The following is a 17,108-nucleotide window of genomic DNA, read 5'->3' on the forward strand; positions in this document are numbered from 1 at the left end:
ACAGTATCCCTATACCTAATTGTTCTGCATCACCTTGCACAACCCATGTGGTCTTTTTCTCTGCATCTTATATTTGATGCTTAAATGCTACTTCCTCCTCTGTCAACAGGTTGGATGGTCTTCATGTTGTCTTTGGGATATATGTCGTCGTTCATCGTAACTAGTAAGAGAATTTGAGTTATTTAATTTTTTAATAATCTCAGATGATATATTTTTAAAAGGAAAAATATATATTTGATTGAAATAAGGTATAATAATTGTAGAAAACGAAAATGAGATTATCCGATGGATTACCATATGATCTCAACGGTTGCGAAATTCATACATCGTAATCATGGCTAAATTAGAAGTTAGCTGGGCTCCGATTGCCTATTTTAAATGTTAAAAACGGGAATCTGGACACAGTTCGGAACATTGTTCAAACAGCTTCTTCAGCCGATGAACGTGCTATCCGAAATTCTTCTGGTAAAACTAGATAAGCCTGGCTTCCGCGCTGGGACACGTGAAAATATTTACCTTCTACTCAGATATCACTATCAGAATCTAGGAAGCCAAAATCTCTCTGTCCATCAAGCCTTACGAACAACATTCCCCGGTTCACTTCTGACCACTCTATACCTTCTTTCTTTAGAAGATTAATGACCTGCATGCAGCAACCCAAAGATGATATCCATTGGTAAAGGTAGCAAAGGTAATCCTAAGATAAGAGGACAATTTCAGACAAGTGTGATGTAAAAACCAACTACTGCGTCTGAAATGTTTGGGAACATATGTGTAGAATGGTAGAAAAACAATATTACAGCCTGTACACGTTTATCAGTTTATCGTATGAACATGATGGGAAAAAAGGCCAAAAAGTTACAGAGCCTTGCAATCACTGTGATAGTACAGAAATCACAAATCTGAGTGGGAGAAATCTCCCAGATGCTAGAGCTAGACAAGATGGATAAATGCCAAGGGTATTGAACATACCGAAGTTTTCACCTTTGATTTGCCCAAACCATGGCTCCCACTTCCAGTGATAACTTTGAATGACCGCACAGCTTCAAATTCAGTAAAAACAAGAAAGACAAAAAACGAAAAAGAAATTTGGATTATAAATTCCAACAAGCTTGTACCCATACATCATTATATATGACATTGCGATAGAAAATCGTCAAAATGGCACAGATTCTTACAGCGAACGTATGCTCCAAACAAAAGGTGGAGCTTCAAAAGCCTCATTGCTTGTTTAACGTGTTGTCCATGCAGATCAATTGTTATCTCGTTTTCTATACTTTTGTTTCTGCAGGGCAAGAAATCAATGGGCCGACAATTAACTTTGGATCAGAATGAGTGTTCACAATTTCAATATCCAACAGCCCCACCTAGCAGTAAATATGTCCTGGCTAGCTTTCTCATCTGCCTTGCGAGCCATTTTATTATGTGACCTACCCTGGAACATTTCAGAGGAAATATGTTAGTACAGCTATATAGTGTAAATGTTGACCAAACAATTCACCATTGGGACAAGTCAATTCTATCCTCTACCCCTGTAATACGAGGAAAAATAAAACAACAAAAGAACATAAAAAGAAGCAAGCGGCAAATAACTTGATAAATTTTTCAGTTACTAAAAACAACGTAACTTAAAACAACTGCAAACTGCCTTTAAAAACAAAACTAGAAGATAACCACCATATTTATCCTTATAAAAGGTACATCAACAAAGGCACCATTGCTTATGTCTCTATCTCTATATATATGTATTATATAAAGGGCACCATCATTAGAATCCCAATTGATAGTATGTTAACCATCTATTTCGAGATGTAGAAACTTCCAACTAAAAAACACCCAATTCGAGAGGGGTGTTGGATAAAGCTTTATGATTTAGGAGGTGTGTCTTTCTTTTAAAGTCATATTTGAAAGGATTTTTTTTCCAAACCTAATCATGGAGCATTCCCAACAAAGAAATGAACTGTGTCAAGAGAATGGTGAGCTTTAGCCATTTACATGTCAAAATCTCATTAAAAATTATGATGCATTATAAAGAAGAAAATTAACCCGAAATATTACCCTAACAGGTGATAGAAATACCACAAGTCCAGATACTTTCCCCAGGTAACATACCTGCTCAGAGAGATAAGTAGCGTTTTCCTTCTCTCCATTTGCAAAAGCAGTTGTAGCCTGCAGCAAATCTTTCTTCTCAGGCCCACAAGCTTAGCGAAGAAAAACCAAAAGCATAACCAAACACAAGTTATAGACAAAGGCCACAGGATGCACTACCTTCTGATAGTAAGATTTCATTGACTCCCAGTGCTGCTTTGCAGTAGCTCTGAGTGCCAAATATTCGTCTCCTTTACCTACAAAAACAGATAGACCATAATGCAACAGTTTACACGAGCCTGGAATTCAGGAGAGCGTAATAGAAACTGAGAGACACTGCCACAGTAAAAAAAAACGATACCAAATTAGTTTTGTAAACTAAGGAATTAATGAATCACTTGTCATTTATTTCCTGTAAAACTAAAATTGATGTGGCATTCTCAAAATCGATACTTTCATCAGAATAGCGAGCCTGAGTTAATGACTTGTATGTACAACACAAAAGCAAAACAGCGAGGGAAAAACATCTCAGCAACAGACATTTGAATAATTCAAGTACCTTGGAGAGGCTTCCGTTGTTCACCCTCTTGACTGAGGGATGTCATTTTCTTAACAACATTTCTCCAGTTCATGGTTCTTGGTTCATGTTCAGCAGTCTTGGGAGTGGGCATGTTAAACAAGGACTCCAATAACTGCTGTGGAATCTCTGACTTCAAATATCTCATCTCTGTTGAGACGTGAGATTCACTAGATCCGGTAACTTTTGAAAGATCCCTATTAAAAACAAAAAAGACCAATCAACGCAAGCTTCAAAACTTACCTCCGAGCTCTAATGTTCTAGATATAACATGCACCAACAGACACTGAAATTTGTTAGTAGGACAATAATAGTTCCTGGGATGAACAACTTAAGTTTCCCTAAAGATGAAACTTAAAAAGTGCTACAATTGACTTGATGTTCAGATAATTTATATGTGGTTTTCGATCAAGCTTGACAAGGTGTTCCTGATCCCATTCCAAGGTACTTGAACCAGTCAGTAAGCATTGAACAACCTTTATTTCAATCAGTGTTTTAACATGTGAGCTGCATTACCTGCAATGATTTCCTGTAAACCAAGGATTGTCCTTAAGTTTAATTTCAGATGAATGGAAATTTGAGTCAAGTGTTCTGTCAGTTAGCTGCAAAGAAATAACAAACTAAATGAAAATATTGTGCCTTCTAAATTAAGATTTTACTATCGACTATAACATACATATTCTATTGAAATTATATAATACACTGGAGAAAAATGAAACATAACAGATACGGGCAAGCAGTCAAATCCTTTGTTAGGGATTTAAATGTATTGGACCAAAATAAAATGGGCCAAAGTCAGCGTATAGTCATGAAAAGAATTCTAGAAGCAATACTTGGGTGAGGGGAAAGGGTAATATAAGAGCACGGAGTTGTGTTGAGTTAGGCATTCAGTTATTTCATTTGTTGAGAGTTCTGACTAGCTTAGAATAGGGTTTTGTACACAGAGTTTAACTCTGAGAAAACATTTCAATTCCGTTTGCATATGATTTCAGTTTCTTACATTGTGGTTGCAACATCCTTTTTCAGAATTCAACAACTAATTATCTATAACTTCTATTAGTGTCTAGTTATGCTCTACTTCACCACATATGGAATTATACACAGCAAGCAATAGCATTAATGCGACTATATTGTAAAACAGTTCAACTGGCATTATTGTGATTTAAGAAAAATCCATCAAACACTAGTAGAAATAGCATACGCTGTTGTTTGATTCAGGAAGATACTGAGCATCTTCTCTAATGGCGGATTCATAAAGACCATGGACCTGCTCTTTTGAGGTAGCTGATAACTCAAGCAGCACATCTAAAGCCTGTAAGAGGGAAAAAAAGAGTCAACCATTGACATAAAAAAGCTGATACTAAAGTCTGCTCTTTCCCGGTTTCCATGCAAAAAGAAAGAAAGAAAAACAAACATTGCCGAAAAGCACTGTATGCACAAAATCAGTGTAAAACCAATGATTGTTACTTAAATGCCAAATATATTACTGATAAGTCAGCAATTATGTGAATTCGGTTTACCAAGCTGTGCAGAAGGGCCATTAGAGAGCCAGAAGAGCATAATGTTGTTCCCAAATAATTTTTACTAATTTTTTAGAGAGATGAACTAACAAAAAGAAATGTATTTTTTATATAATTGTCACATCTTAAGTAAAAGAGATCAGGAAACCACATCACTTTTTCACACTATGAAGTGGCAAATACTTAAAGGTTCCTTGGGCTATTTGTGCAATCTGCATTGTGGGCCAACCACAGCAAAAATTATTTGTTTCTTGAAGCTCATCTGAGAGAAAGCATACAGAACATTGTAACAATCTATTTCTGATTTACTCCATCCTGGGTTAATTATTTCTGGCAAACTTAACAGCCTCGAAATTGTGCTTCTTGATAATACCTCTTACTTTGTTTGTGTACTACTCCATTGTCTTGCGAATTTAGTTTGGATTCTAAAGAAGATAATGAACAAAAAGAAAGGGATAAAATATAAATTGCTCAAGCTCTCAAAGATTAGGATCCAAAAGAAAAGGAGATTGTATTTAGCTGACATGAAAATAAATAATATGACCATTATTAAGAAATACAGTGTTGCGTAGCTATAAATTATAAATCTGAATCAGAAATATAACAGTTTTCACGATCGACTCTTTCAAAAAAGAAGCTACATTAGCCTCGTTACCTTCTCCAGGTCATCTCCGCATTGACCTGTTGAAAGTAAAAAAAGAAAAAAGTTAAGTCAAAACAATTGCGAAATATCCAACACAATAAATTGGATGGACGTACACAAAGCTAACCTCCCCAATCTACAATAGTCATCCAACCGCCCAAAAAACCCCGCGAGAGAGAGAGAGAGATCGTACAAGTTTGGAAAACTATGCGCCAGAGCCACAAAGGATAACTATCATTTCATCAAAGAACGATGACAAGCAACTTACCTAATACATCGCTAACTATAGCCGAGCTTAGTTCACACTCTTCACCAAGCATCGAACATAAGAACTTTTCAGCTTCCTTCCTGTTCAAACTCTCCTCGTGAAATCCCTTCAATTTAGAAGGGCCCTTCTTCGGAGTAGAACGGACATAGTCTTTGCCCAACACCGTCGACACAGTGCCTGCAGCAGCAATGACTTTCTTCGACTTGGGCTTACTCTTCCGGTTGAACCCAACCTGCTGGAATTCATTAGCATCACCAAAAAACTTCTGATGCAAATGAACTCGAGCTTGAACCCACGTTGTCATTCCTACTGGAGCTTGAGCATGTTGTGCTCTGATCCTCCCTCGCTGCACTCTCAACTAAATTGGCAAGAATTTTAGCAGCCACGTCGGGATCCCCATTCGCTGCTTTGTAAGCTGTATGAACTTCTTCCAGAGACAAAGAACTAAAAGCCATCAATAAATTTCTCAAATTCCTCTGGTCTTTTTCATCTGTAAATTTACATGGTGCAGCTTGAATACCCCCATTCTCCTTTCCAGAAACTCGTTGTCTCTTCTTCTTCTTCTTTGAGTGGTTCATCGTTTAGCAATTATATACAGATACACCTATACATAAATATGCCGGTACTTCACTGGCTAAACACAAGAGTTATATACATATAAACACAAGAGTTATATACATATGAAGTTACGAGTACAAATACAAAAATCGCCTAATCGTCCCCATTCTTGATCCCTCCCACTTATCAAACAATAAAAATATTCTCATCCATCCAAATGATGAATAGGGGGAGATGGAAAAGAATAAACCTAACCATCTGATAAAAATGAAAAGAAGAAAATGATTACGGTGGACTACAAAAATGGGTTTTGATTCCAAAACAAATTGGGATGGAAACCCTAACTTTCAGGGTTGGAATTTGGTTGCGTTGAATTTGGGATCGAGCTAGATGTTTTGATTTTGAATTTCAACGTCAATCAGAATACGAGATTCCGGTTTTGTCGGCGACGTGGAAATAGATTTTTATAAAATTAACTTTATAATATATATATATATATATATATATATATATATATATATTGAAAAGCCTTAAGAAAAAGGTTTCAGGGTTATTCTAATACATATTTATAAAATAAAAAGTATTTTGATACATGAGCTATTATAAATGACTTAATTGGTCAATTATTCAACCAAAAAAAAAAAAATCAATTTAACCCATTCTCTAAATTGCTATTAAATCCAATATTTTTATTAAATTCAACTATATAAAAATTTAATTTTTCAAAATAATTTATTTATTTATTATAATAAATAAGTATCATAACTTTTTAAATAAAAATATTATAATATTAACTGATAAATATATATTAAAATATAATATATTTTAAAATTTATTTATAAACATATAATAAAATGATATTTTTTCACCATTATTATATATTAATAAAATTAAAACTTATAAATAATTTTTTATAGAAAACTAAAATAATATTTAAAAATATAAAAATAATAAAATAAAGATATTATATATAATTAAAATACTTGTCCAAAAATCATGAAACTTATCATAAATATCTAAATCAAGTATAAAAATTTTTGAACATCGGATACACAAATATCAAGAAAATGAGTGAGATTCATGTGTCATTGTCTTATTGTTCTAACAACCACGTGTTTTTTTCTCTTTACTTGCAACTTTCGTCTTGAACATTTTTTGAAATTCTTAACAAAAATTAATGTCAGATTTCGAAAAATTAGAAGGTTTCTTCTATCATCCGAGAACAATACTTCCGGATTTCAATAACAAATATTTACTTTATTATATTTTATCAGTATAATAAAATATATTTAGCTATATATATGATTTATCTATTGAGTTGTAAATTTTTTTATTATAATGTAGACACAAAATATTATTATTTTATTATATATATAAATATGTTTAAATATATTAAATTTGAATATATAATTTATTTGTTGAGATATATTTGTATTAATTAATAATTTTAATATTGCAATATAAATACTATTATATTTATTTATCATAATATTTTTTACAAATAAATATATTATTGTTTAGAAAATTAATATGAAAATTAAAATTTTATCTAACTGAATATAATAAAAATGATTGAGCTTAATTCCTTAAACTTACAATTAAATCAAAATAGTTTTTTCTCATATTTTATATGATAAATTACTTAATTACAAATATTCGTTAAAGTCAGTTTCTTCGTTAAAGTAAATAGACTTTTAAGATAATCTATGATTAAAAATGAAATGAGATGAAATGCCCAAAGAGTAAATGAAAACAACCAACCGATAGAGACATAATCTACGCTGAAGTCAGAGGCAATGTTAAGATATTCGAAAGCATGTCTTCTTTCTGAAGGCAATATCATTCAATGCATGTCATCAGCCATTACTAGGGCGGATCCACAGATTCAAAGAGGGAGGCGGGATGGGATTGGGGACAGGCGGCGCGGTTGCTTCTTGTTTTAGACATCATCAGCAGAAGTGGATCATCTGGCCAAGATGTCACCACTCTTGCAAGTCTATATGATACTCGTTGGGCCTAAAAACCTATCAGTGGGTAAGCTAAGGTTTACATAGCATAGACTTGTGAGCGAGAATCAAGACTATGCTCTGACTTTATTAGATACGTCTTTTTGCTATCCTCCCTCGTTTTTTTTTGTTTTTATTTTCCCTGAGTTTATGGGGGAGGGAAGATGTTGGACATCCTGTCCTTCTCAAGGTACTTCATCACCGGACCAAATTGGTTCATCAAAAACGAAGCCCGGAAATTGTTTTGACTGACCGGAGGGTAAGTGGTTATAGTGTTCTACCACTTTAGGCAAAGTTGCCAGCCCCACCTGGCTTTTTGGGTTAGGACACGTGAGCAATGATTTTGCTGTAGAAAGCGCTGTAATGAAATCTTCGTGATCTAAAGGTTTCATAAATAGTGAACTGTCTTTTCCCGGTTCATGGCATTCGAACAACCGCAACCTCTTCCGGTGCACTTCTTCCTGGACTCTCTAGAAGGAAATTCAAAATAAAATGTTTCAGCAAGATAACATGATCATGAAATACAAATAACACAAGGAAATTGCATGTTAACTACCGTTCACCCCTCACCCTCACCCTCACCCAATGATAAAGAATTCAAGTTTGCCACTGTTTTAAGCAGCCATTCTCCAGAATGTGAGACCAGAGGAAAAGACTTTTTATAGAAGTAAGACAATGTGGCTATTATAAACTAATTCTGATAAAGAATCATATATTTGACTATAAAACAAGCTAACGTTTGGGAAACTCATAAACAATTGGAATAAGCATGTATACAGCCACATAGTGACCAAGTAGTAGCTGTTTTTGCCAAATGGTAAGGAAAAGTCATGTTTCTGTTCTGGCCCCACCAGCAAAAGGTCTACCGCCTGATAGGAGTAGTACAGATTAGGAGAGTAAATGATATGACTAATAAACGACTGAAGCAAATTATTTTAGCCAAGCCACTTTCTTTTATCTCAATGCATCTCCAACATTTTGCACAACTGTCCAAGAGTTTTTCATTTTAGGATAATCTCAGTCCACCTTTACATTAGGAAAATTTCGTTTGTCCTTTTTGCTTTTGTTTGCCATTTTTCATTTCTGTAGCTTTCCCTGATAAATAATGAAATTTCCCTGACATTACAAGCCATCAAACCAAGAAATCCTTATACATGAATCACCCTTCAAAAGAACATAATTCATAGTAATAATGGATGACTCCATAAAATTTCTACTACAACGTCAGCTTGGATTGCTATGTTACACATGAATGTATAGTTTATCTAGCACAATCATCATTTTAGATTATTGGATTGCTAAAAAATTGAGGTGATGGATTGAGCAAATAATTTGAAGGATACAAACATGTAAATGATACCTGAAACAATAAAGGTCTCTAAGGAGTGTTTCTGAAAGCTAAAGATGTTTTTTTCCCCAAAAGCGCTCTTCAATCAATTCCACTACATGAGATGCATGTAGTAGAAAACACACAAATGCGTTTTGCTAGCTCAATTTTCAGAAAAAGTGTTTCCATGTCTGAATGAAATACTAAAGACGATAACCAAATCTTCGGTCCTATTTGGGCTATACCACGAGATACCTCCGAACCTTCTTACATATGTATTAGACCACACTGGTCATGGGCCAGAAGCAGTTTTCTGCACTGGTCATGAGAAACAAGCCAAAAAACTGAATATGCTAAAATTTTCAATGGGCTGTTCTAAGTTTCCTCAAAAGGTGACAAATGTATTTGTTGTCATCTAATACCAGCAAGAGACATCACCCGCTCAACATCATATAACTCTCAGTCCAATTTAACATGTCAATTTGAACAAAGGCCAAAGCACTAGTCCCATGTTTCAGATGGAATTCCCTTAACAACCACAATGGAGTGGAAAATCATGATTTTAATTTTTAACATTAAGTTGCAGCTTTCTGTAGAGGGTTCTATCCATGGTTGTAATTTCTAAACTTGTACCTGCTTAAAACGTCCATATGGGTAATTATCATCCTGACATGGAAGAATGGAACAACGAAAAAGCATTCAAACTCGTCCGTTCCTATATTAGTGTAACTTCTGCATGGTGAAGTGTAAACCAGAACTAAAAGTCACGAGTCTTAAATAATCTATGTGATAATAGACGAAGTAATAAATCTTGATGAGAACCCAATAACACGCCACTTGAGTTTTGAAGCGAATTCATGATTTTTTACAGCAGAGTTCGTATCCAATTTCTAAATCATTTTTAAAACCTTTCCAAAAGGCACATTCTGGAAAATTCAAAGCCTGATTATTTTTTTGTATCATATCGAATTATCGATCTACTTCATGGACCCAAGGCTGACCAGATAGAATCCTATACGGTGTCTATTGCATGTCAGACCAATAAGCTCAGAGAATGCCACATTCGTGCAAAGTGACCAAAGTCAAGTGTCTATGGAAGATCATTCAGAACAGACTAATGAACATGAAACAAATTCGACAGCAACACAGTTCTATTACACAGAGCATAAACAAGGGGTATCACAAAGCAATTAAAGGAAGCATCAATCAACTACATAAATCCAACCTGCAATAAACCCGAATCAAATTTGGGAAGCCCCATTTGCCCAACGGTGAGTGATCCAAAAAAGTTCCCCAATAAAGCAGCATCTGGCGCTGCCATCCCCAGCGCAAGCCCAGCAACAAAGCCACCCAGAAAACTATCCCCAGCGCCAGTGGGATCGACCTGTACAGTCGGAAAGGGAGCAATTTGCTGCTCATCATCCCTGTAATAGAGGGTACATCCATCCTTTCCATTCGTCACTACCAGGCAACACAATTTCTTCGCCTCGTCAACATCAATATACGGCGCCTCGTCAGCTGATGCCTTCAAGAACCCAATTCTTGGGAGTAAATTATAGAATTTTGAATCCTTCAATTGAACAAGCCTCACTGTTCCATCGTCTTCATCGAAGGCCCGGATCAATCCTTGAACATCTACAAACACCGTCTCACAAATATCGAGCATTCGCTCCAGCGTTTCCGGCAAGATCTCTCCACCCACGCCAACTGCCAAACCGTACTCGAATCGCGAGTCGGGGAGATCCAAGGGCGTAATTGGCTCGCAGAATCGAACCCTTTTGAGCACGCGGTCTTGTCGTTGGATTTGAGAAGAGAAGTGAGCATGGAAGAGGGTTGTTCTGGAATAAGCTGAAACGAGGGGTGGGTGGTTTACTGCGTAGGAAAAATCGGAACCCACTTTAGAGATGAAAGTGGCGGCAACAGAGAGACCATCGAGCACTTCGGCGATGAAGGAGGCGGCACCGCCGAGGGATTCCGCTAACAGCTCGCCGTCCTTGATCAACACGTCATGGCAATAGTTTCCAACCACCAGGCATGAAACAACTCCGCCTTGTCTCATCTTTTTGGTCATGTGCAGCGGGGTTGCGCTTTCTGAATGGACATTGAAAAAGGGAACGAAACCCACGATGATAATTAATCTGCAGAGGGTGGGATTGATTCGTCCCGCGGCGACACAGGATTCGCAGCTACAACACGTAATACAGGGGTAATTGCGTGGTAAGTACGAGCACAATTAACACAGCAAAGACAAGAAAAAGACGGGAGATTCCGGGGTGGAGTTTGACAAGTGACATCTGTGATTTTGGAAGCAGATTCGTCGCGACACGTTGGACTGGAAAGCTCGGAAACGCGAAGATTTCAAATTGTTTTCCAAATGCAGTTTTCGTTTAATGGATTTCGGCCCATTTCTTGTATTCTTGATAATAAAGTTAAAGGCCCTATACTTAGTGTGAGATTGATTTTGAAAATTTGAAATCAGAAAATTATAATTATTTTTAACAAAATTGCATTCGTCTCTTTGATCTTAAAATTGGGTTTGGATCGGTGGATATATATTGCATCTATATCGTTTATATAAATAAATAATATATGAATTTAAAATTTGATACTATAAATTCTAGAATTTCAAATACACATCTCTCTAAATACACTTTTTGGTTAACCGAAACGGGAGTTCGGTGACTTGTGTTTCATATTGATTTCGGTTCTCAAAAAGTGATTAATTCAAAAAAAAAAAAAAAACCCATGAAAACTAGAATTGGAATCGTTGAATAATATCGAAAAAAAATAGAAGATTAATAAGACAGTGACTAAAGACATGGATCGTTACCGTTTCTAGGTTATTTGAAGTGATGATAAAAACTAGGACGAAGATTTAATGTCTGCGAAGTCGAGATGAAAATTTGTAAACTAATTAGATAAAACCGAGTACGAGAGCATGATGAGAACTTAATCCTTGTGAAGATTAGATGGAGAATCCTGATTAGGAAAACGGAGATTGTCACGACATCTCTAAGTGATTGAATTTAACATATATCAAACCTTTTGAAATTTGTTTTTGTTTTTGTTATATCAATTTTTCTTCGATAGATTATGATACAAAATTATTTTTTAAATAAATTGAATTAAGAATATCTTATTGAAAATTAATTTTTTAAAAATGAAATAACGTTCAAATTAAACATATAAGAAATATAAAGACAAATAAAGAGAAAAATATAAAGACAAAACAAATGTTAAAAATTGAGAAGAATATATTTTAAATACATAATGAAATAATGGCCCATTTGTTAAATATTTCTTAACTGCTTGTAAAGAAAAATAAACAAATTCAAAATCCATTTGGTATTTTTGGTGGTTAATTAAATAGGTTCGGTCTGTCATCCATCCAACCCTTTTAGAATAATTATAGAAAAAGACGACTTTTTTAACAATATAATGTAATCATCCATGTAATTGCACTTTTTTATAGAAGAAATCACACAAAATTATAGAAGAAAAGGTAATGAACAGACACATAATCAATGTACTTGCACTTTTTTAACAATATAATATAATCATCCAAATTTTTAATTTATTTTTTGAAAAAAGAAGAATAATTACAATCAGGCCATTTGCTGGAGCATAATATGCATCACACAAATAAAAAAATAATGTTCCTGAGAAGCAGACCTCAAGAAGAAGATTTCATCAGCTTTAGCTGCAGCACTCGTAAATCTTTGGCAATTTAAACCCGTGCGAATTCGTACTACTGCATGACTAAGTCGAGACTTGATTATTAAAGTATGTTGATTCTTGAAGATGTATCAAACTCCCCCCGAATCAACTAAGAGCAAAAATAGATTTCCTCCAGTTCATTAAACTCACACATGTTTGGACATCTGTTTTATAGGCAGCAGGGGAGGAGTTTGAGAAGTAGACCATGGAAGGGCCCAGCCACGCCTGCTCGGATCTTGTATAGATATGCAGGAATGAGGCGCTTTCGAGAACCAAGGGGAGAAATTATGTATAAATGAAAACCAGGTGGTCAACACCTCCCTTCTCCCTTCAAGATATTTTATGATAAGCAAGGATTTTGAGTAAGGATTGATCAACAAGAGCTCAGGTGTATCAAGAACTAATCATCAGTGCTGAGATCAGGAGAGTCGAGAGGAAAACAAGTGTCTTCCCCGCCAGTGTTCCATAGGAAATGGGCGTAATTCGCAGCATAAAATGAATTCCCAGGTTCTGCAGCAATGGCTTCCAAATACATCTCTTCTGCGGCCCAAAGGTCTTTCCTCACCAACCATAGAAAGTTAGCGTATTTGTTCAATGCTTCTGAATCCTTTGGCTCCACTTTTGTGGCTTTCTTGAAGTACTCTTCTGCTCTGTTTCAGCCAAAAACAAAATGACAAGTGAACAAACTATGAATGAGTTGATCATAACCTAAAACAATTAATAATTGAATGACTGTCATCAAAATCCAATCATTTAGCAATAAATAACCATTGCAAGTACGTGGCCAACCGATTTGGTCAGTGGCGATATTTCGGTTTCTAGATTCCAATTTCCAGACCAAACAAGGGTATGATGTGTTTAGTAGAAAAAATGTTTTTCAGTATCCAAGTATAATCTGAACATAATTAGACATGCTTTATTTTCTAAGTTTATTATAGTGGGGATATATGAAGAATTTATCTCGAATAAGTAACCATGTCACGAGACTAGTATCACAAGAAAGTATGAAGCTATATTTATGTTTGAGAGATAGTCCACCTAATATATAGACAAATAAAGAATACCAACTTTATTGGACTCAATAATTTGAATTTTCAAAGCAAAGTGAAGCTGACAACCAAGTACAGCCTAAGAGAAAATTGCCAGGATTTGATGATATTTTCTTGAGTCTTTAAGATGTGTCCCACGTTATTCTGGTTCACTCATGTCGATTTTTGACATTAAAAGAAAGAAAGCGAGATAATTACTTCCACCACACACAATCCTATCGAAATACACACCTGACCCAACTTCACATAAAGCGACAATTAAGCCATATAAATCACATTTTTTGACTCGCATCTAGAGTAAAAAAAAAAAATTTGACTATTTTGCAGTTCACAACGAAGATATGATGATATCGCTATGATAATATCTCCCAGTAACGTCTAACCCCACTTCTCACAATGGAAATTCTTGGTTGTTACTTAAAATAGTCTAAAAATAAAAATGATACCTAAGAAACATAGACAAAGGATGTACCTGTCGAATTCTTGTGCAACGATGTAAAGAAATTGAGCATAATTTGCTAGCAAAAGGGGATTCCTGGGATCTTGTGCCAAGCCAGTTTGGTATTGCAGCTCTGTTCTGAAAAACTCCGGATGATCTTCACCTTCAATCCTTGCATCCACCGGCGACACGAATCTTTGCATTGTTTCATGATCCAAAGCTTCGTTTCTTGATAAACTCTGCATTTTTGAAGCCTCGTCTACTATTGAATTCCACAAGCTCGTCTCTTCCACATCAGACACTTCCCTTGAAACCGGTTCTTCTTCTCCACTAGGCATCGTAGGGTTCTCAATTGAAGTCATTCCATCGGGAACAATATGAAAGTGATAATTCGAGTCATCAAATCTTCCATCTCCATCTATTCCACTAGCAACAGGTCCTTGTTTCCCTCCACCGCCATTATTTCCACCTATTGAAGTCGTCTTCCCATTCAAAGAAGACAATTTCAATGTCCTTGTAGCAGACGAATCAAACTTATCCTCCATCACCGAGACCGTTCCTGTCGTGGGTGTATACGCTCTTACTTGTGTTGTGGATGCTAAAGCGGTATTATTTGCCACAGAATAAACACTATAATTCGCAAGAAGTATCATCACATAGACCATCAAAGTTGGTGTATGGGAAAATACTTGCTGAAACAACCACACAAAAGATTCATGTATCTCGTTCTGAACTCGAGCCAAGATCCCTCGTAAATCTTCGTATAACAAATGCTGCCGCATCTGCAGAGAGTAACTATGAAGCTCTCGTATTATGAAAACCATTGATGAAAAGGCCTTTTTCATCGAGCAGTAAGCTGTCTGTCCAGCCTCCACGAACCCTTCTTGCCATTGTTTTCTCCTCTTAATCATTCTGAGAGACAGTGGAATGTCAACACTGTTTGCCTTCCTCTCAATATTGGCCGGAATAATCTCATCTCTTTCAAGAAATTCAGGCACCTCTACAGCATCAAATGGCTTCAGATTTTCCAAGAATCCAACCTCACTATCATTGGTATGTCCGCACGAAGCTTCCGTATAATCAGAAATTTTTTTATCTGCTTCAGACGTACCACCATGAGTACCCATATCGTCGTTCAACGATTGAAATCTAAGCATAAGCTCTTGAAAATTCTTGGAGAATTCTTCATCAGAAAACGAACTCAAGCTGGCGGAAGAAGCTCGTCTGATGGTTCGAACCCGGAATCTAAAATTATCACAAGATCGAGACCTGTGGAGCTTTGAAGATTCGCGGCGGCAATCAAAGAATTGGGACCTCTCGGAATATCGACAAAACAAAGCTCCACTACCACTGCCAAAACTACATCGTTTTGTGGATGGGGAGGAAACTGCAGAGGCTAAAGTCTGGGATAATGATGGTGAAGGTGGAACAGAAGGTTGCGACCAACATAAAGGGGTTGTAGCTACTTTCGATCCCATGATCAAAAGCAAGAAAAAGTCATCAACAAAACAAATATAGATTCCAATTCAAAGAGTAGAATCGAATCAAAGGGAAAAGCTTTTTTGAGCTTTCAAAATAAAGATCCAGCGAATCCTCCGATGCGGATCCAAAAAAGGCTAACGCCCCAAGCTCTCTTACTTCCAACTCGAATCAAAACCCCTGCAGTTATTAAAACAAAACAAAACAACCAACCCACGTCAGTCCCAAGCTCATGAAATCATTACAAAGAAATAATTCTCAATCCCTCTCCAGTTCTTATAATCATAACACCCCCCATTAAACTCGGATCAACAAACACGCAATTGACGAAAAAATTCCATCTGGCCCAACAAACTAATACGCCCACAAATAAATCGAATCCCGAAAGAACAAGCACTCACCGTGGAGATCCGCAGAGCGAAGAACGAGCGCAGTTATCAAGAGGAAACGAGTGTGTTCGGTTATATATGCGAAAGAATAGCAACCCTCGGAAAGAAAAATAGAGAAGAAAAAAAATCTAAGGCTAGTCCAAGGAAAGTACGTCAAACGAATCAAACATCCAAGTGCGCCCCACCACACTTCGTTTTATTATAGGATTTGATTTTATTATATTATTAATCAAATATGAGAGCGTGATTTTATGGCCAGAGAGATAGGACGATAAGATTATATTATATATTTTTTAAAAAATTTATTGCATGTCAAAGAAATAAATATTTATTTTTAATTCCAACGTTTAATAAATGAAGAAAATATATCCCACATGTCGTTGAAATATATACAAATAGTTCGTTTTCTTCAAAATCTAAAAATCAATATAATCTTATATATCATATTTTTTTTTTGTATATTTCATTTGGCTCACGAATAAAGGTGATATTTTAAAATTTGACGTGATATCTCATACAGCTCGGAAATTAGCTAGCACGTTGACAAAATCACATATGAAATTCATCCAAGTGCTTAGCTCGAACCCAATAACCAAGTTTCATCGGGTGATCATCTGGGATCTCATCTCCAACCCAAGCGGCCGACCTCCCAAATGCTCATTACTAAGGTGACTATGCAAGTCATGGTCGACCTCGTTGCCGAGGTCTCAGTCGACCTTCTAATATCCGTTATGAGGGAGATTAGGCAAGTTGTGGCTGACCTCCCATCTGAGTTCCTAACCGACCTAATTATACATCTTCATCTCCCGAATTGAGGTTCATGTGCCGACCTCCCGAGCCTAGCTCTAGAGAAGGCCAACGTAAGCTCACTACACGCCAATTAGGAATATAAACGAATTAAGCACTCGCGAACTATTCAAAACTCGTATCAGTAAAAAGCTCATTGAAGATCATTCGTTAAGCTTACCGACCAGAACTCGAGCTCGACTAAAGATATTCGGCTCGTAAACTCTCCAACTCGAGCTCGATTAGTTTGTTGAACTTTGAG

At 36.0% G+C, this 17,108-nt stretch overlaps 3 protein-coding genes across 4 annotated transcripts; all 3 read right to left on the reverse strand.

Annotated features, from left to right (window-relative positions):
- Positions 1-268: 268 nt before the first annotated feature.
- LOC140836349 (SMR domain-containing protein At5g58720) lies at positions 269-6,083 on the reverse strand. Its single transcript, XM_073201818.1, is given in 12 exon segments — positions 269-643; positions 973-1,043; positions 1,179-1,285; positions 1,368-1,435; positions 2,113-2,169; positions 2,269-2,345; positions 2,648-2,862; positions 3,182-3,267; positions 3,867-3,977; positions 4,841-4,866; positions 5,097-5,355; positions 5,357-6,083. Coding segments are annotated over 12 exon segments (1,515 nt in total). The 5' UTR covers positions 5,675-6,083; the 3' UTR covers positions 269-523.
- Positions 6,084-7,359: 1,276 nt separating this feature from the next.
- On the reverse strand, positions 7,360-11,320 carry LOC140836354 (inositol 3-kinase). Its single transcript, XM_073201830.1, has 2 exons — positions 10,213-11,320; positions 7,360-8,130 (listed from the first exon to the last, which is right to left on the reverse strand). Exons 1-2 carry the CDS (start codon positions 11,056-11,058, stop codon positions 7,846-7,848), a joined length of 1,131 nt encoding a protein of 376 aa, XP_073057931.1. The 5' UTR covers positions 11,059-11,320; the 3' UTR covers positions 7,360-7,845.
- A 1,173-nt stretch (positions 11,321-12,493) lies between these two features.
- Positions 12,494-16,243, reverse strand: LOC140836364 (uncharacterized). Of its 2 annotated transcripts, none has more exons than XM_073201840.1 (3): positions 16,073-16,243; positions 14,226-15,851; positions 12,494-13,354 (listed from the first exon to the last, which is right to left on the reverse strand). In XM_073201840.1, exons 2-3 carry the CDS (start codon positions 15,668-15,670, stop codon positions 13,105-13,107), a joined length of 1,695 nt encoding a protein of 564 aa, XP_073057941.1. In that variant the 5' UTR covers positions 15,671-15,851; positions 16,073-16,243; the 3' UTR covers positions 12,494-13,104. The 2 variants fall into 2 exon arrangements, with proteins under 2 accessions (XP_073057941.1, XP_073057949.1); XM_073201848.1 differs by having other exon boundaries at positions 16,063-16,087.
- Positions 16,244-17,108: the final 865 nt, after the last annotated feature.

This window comes from Primulina eburnea, chromosome 1 (assembly GCF_022965805.1).
Source record: "Primulina eburnea isolate SZY01 chromosome 1, ASM2296580v1, whole genome shotgun sequence".
In the NCBI taxonomy this organism is placed as follows: Eukaryota; Viridiplantae; Streptophyta; class Magnoliopsida; order Lamiales; family Gesneriaceae; genus Primulina; species Primulina eburnea.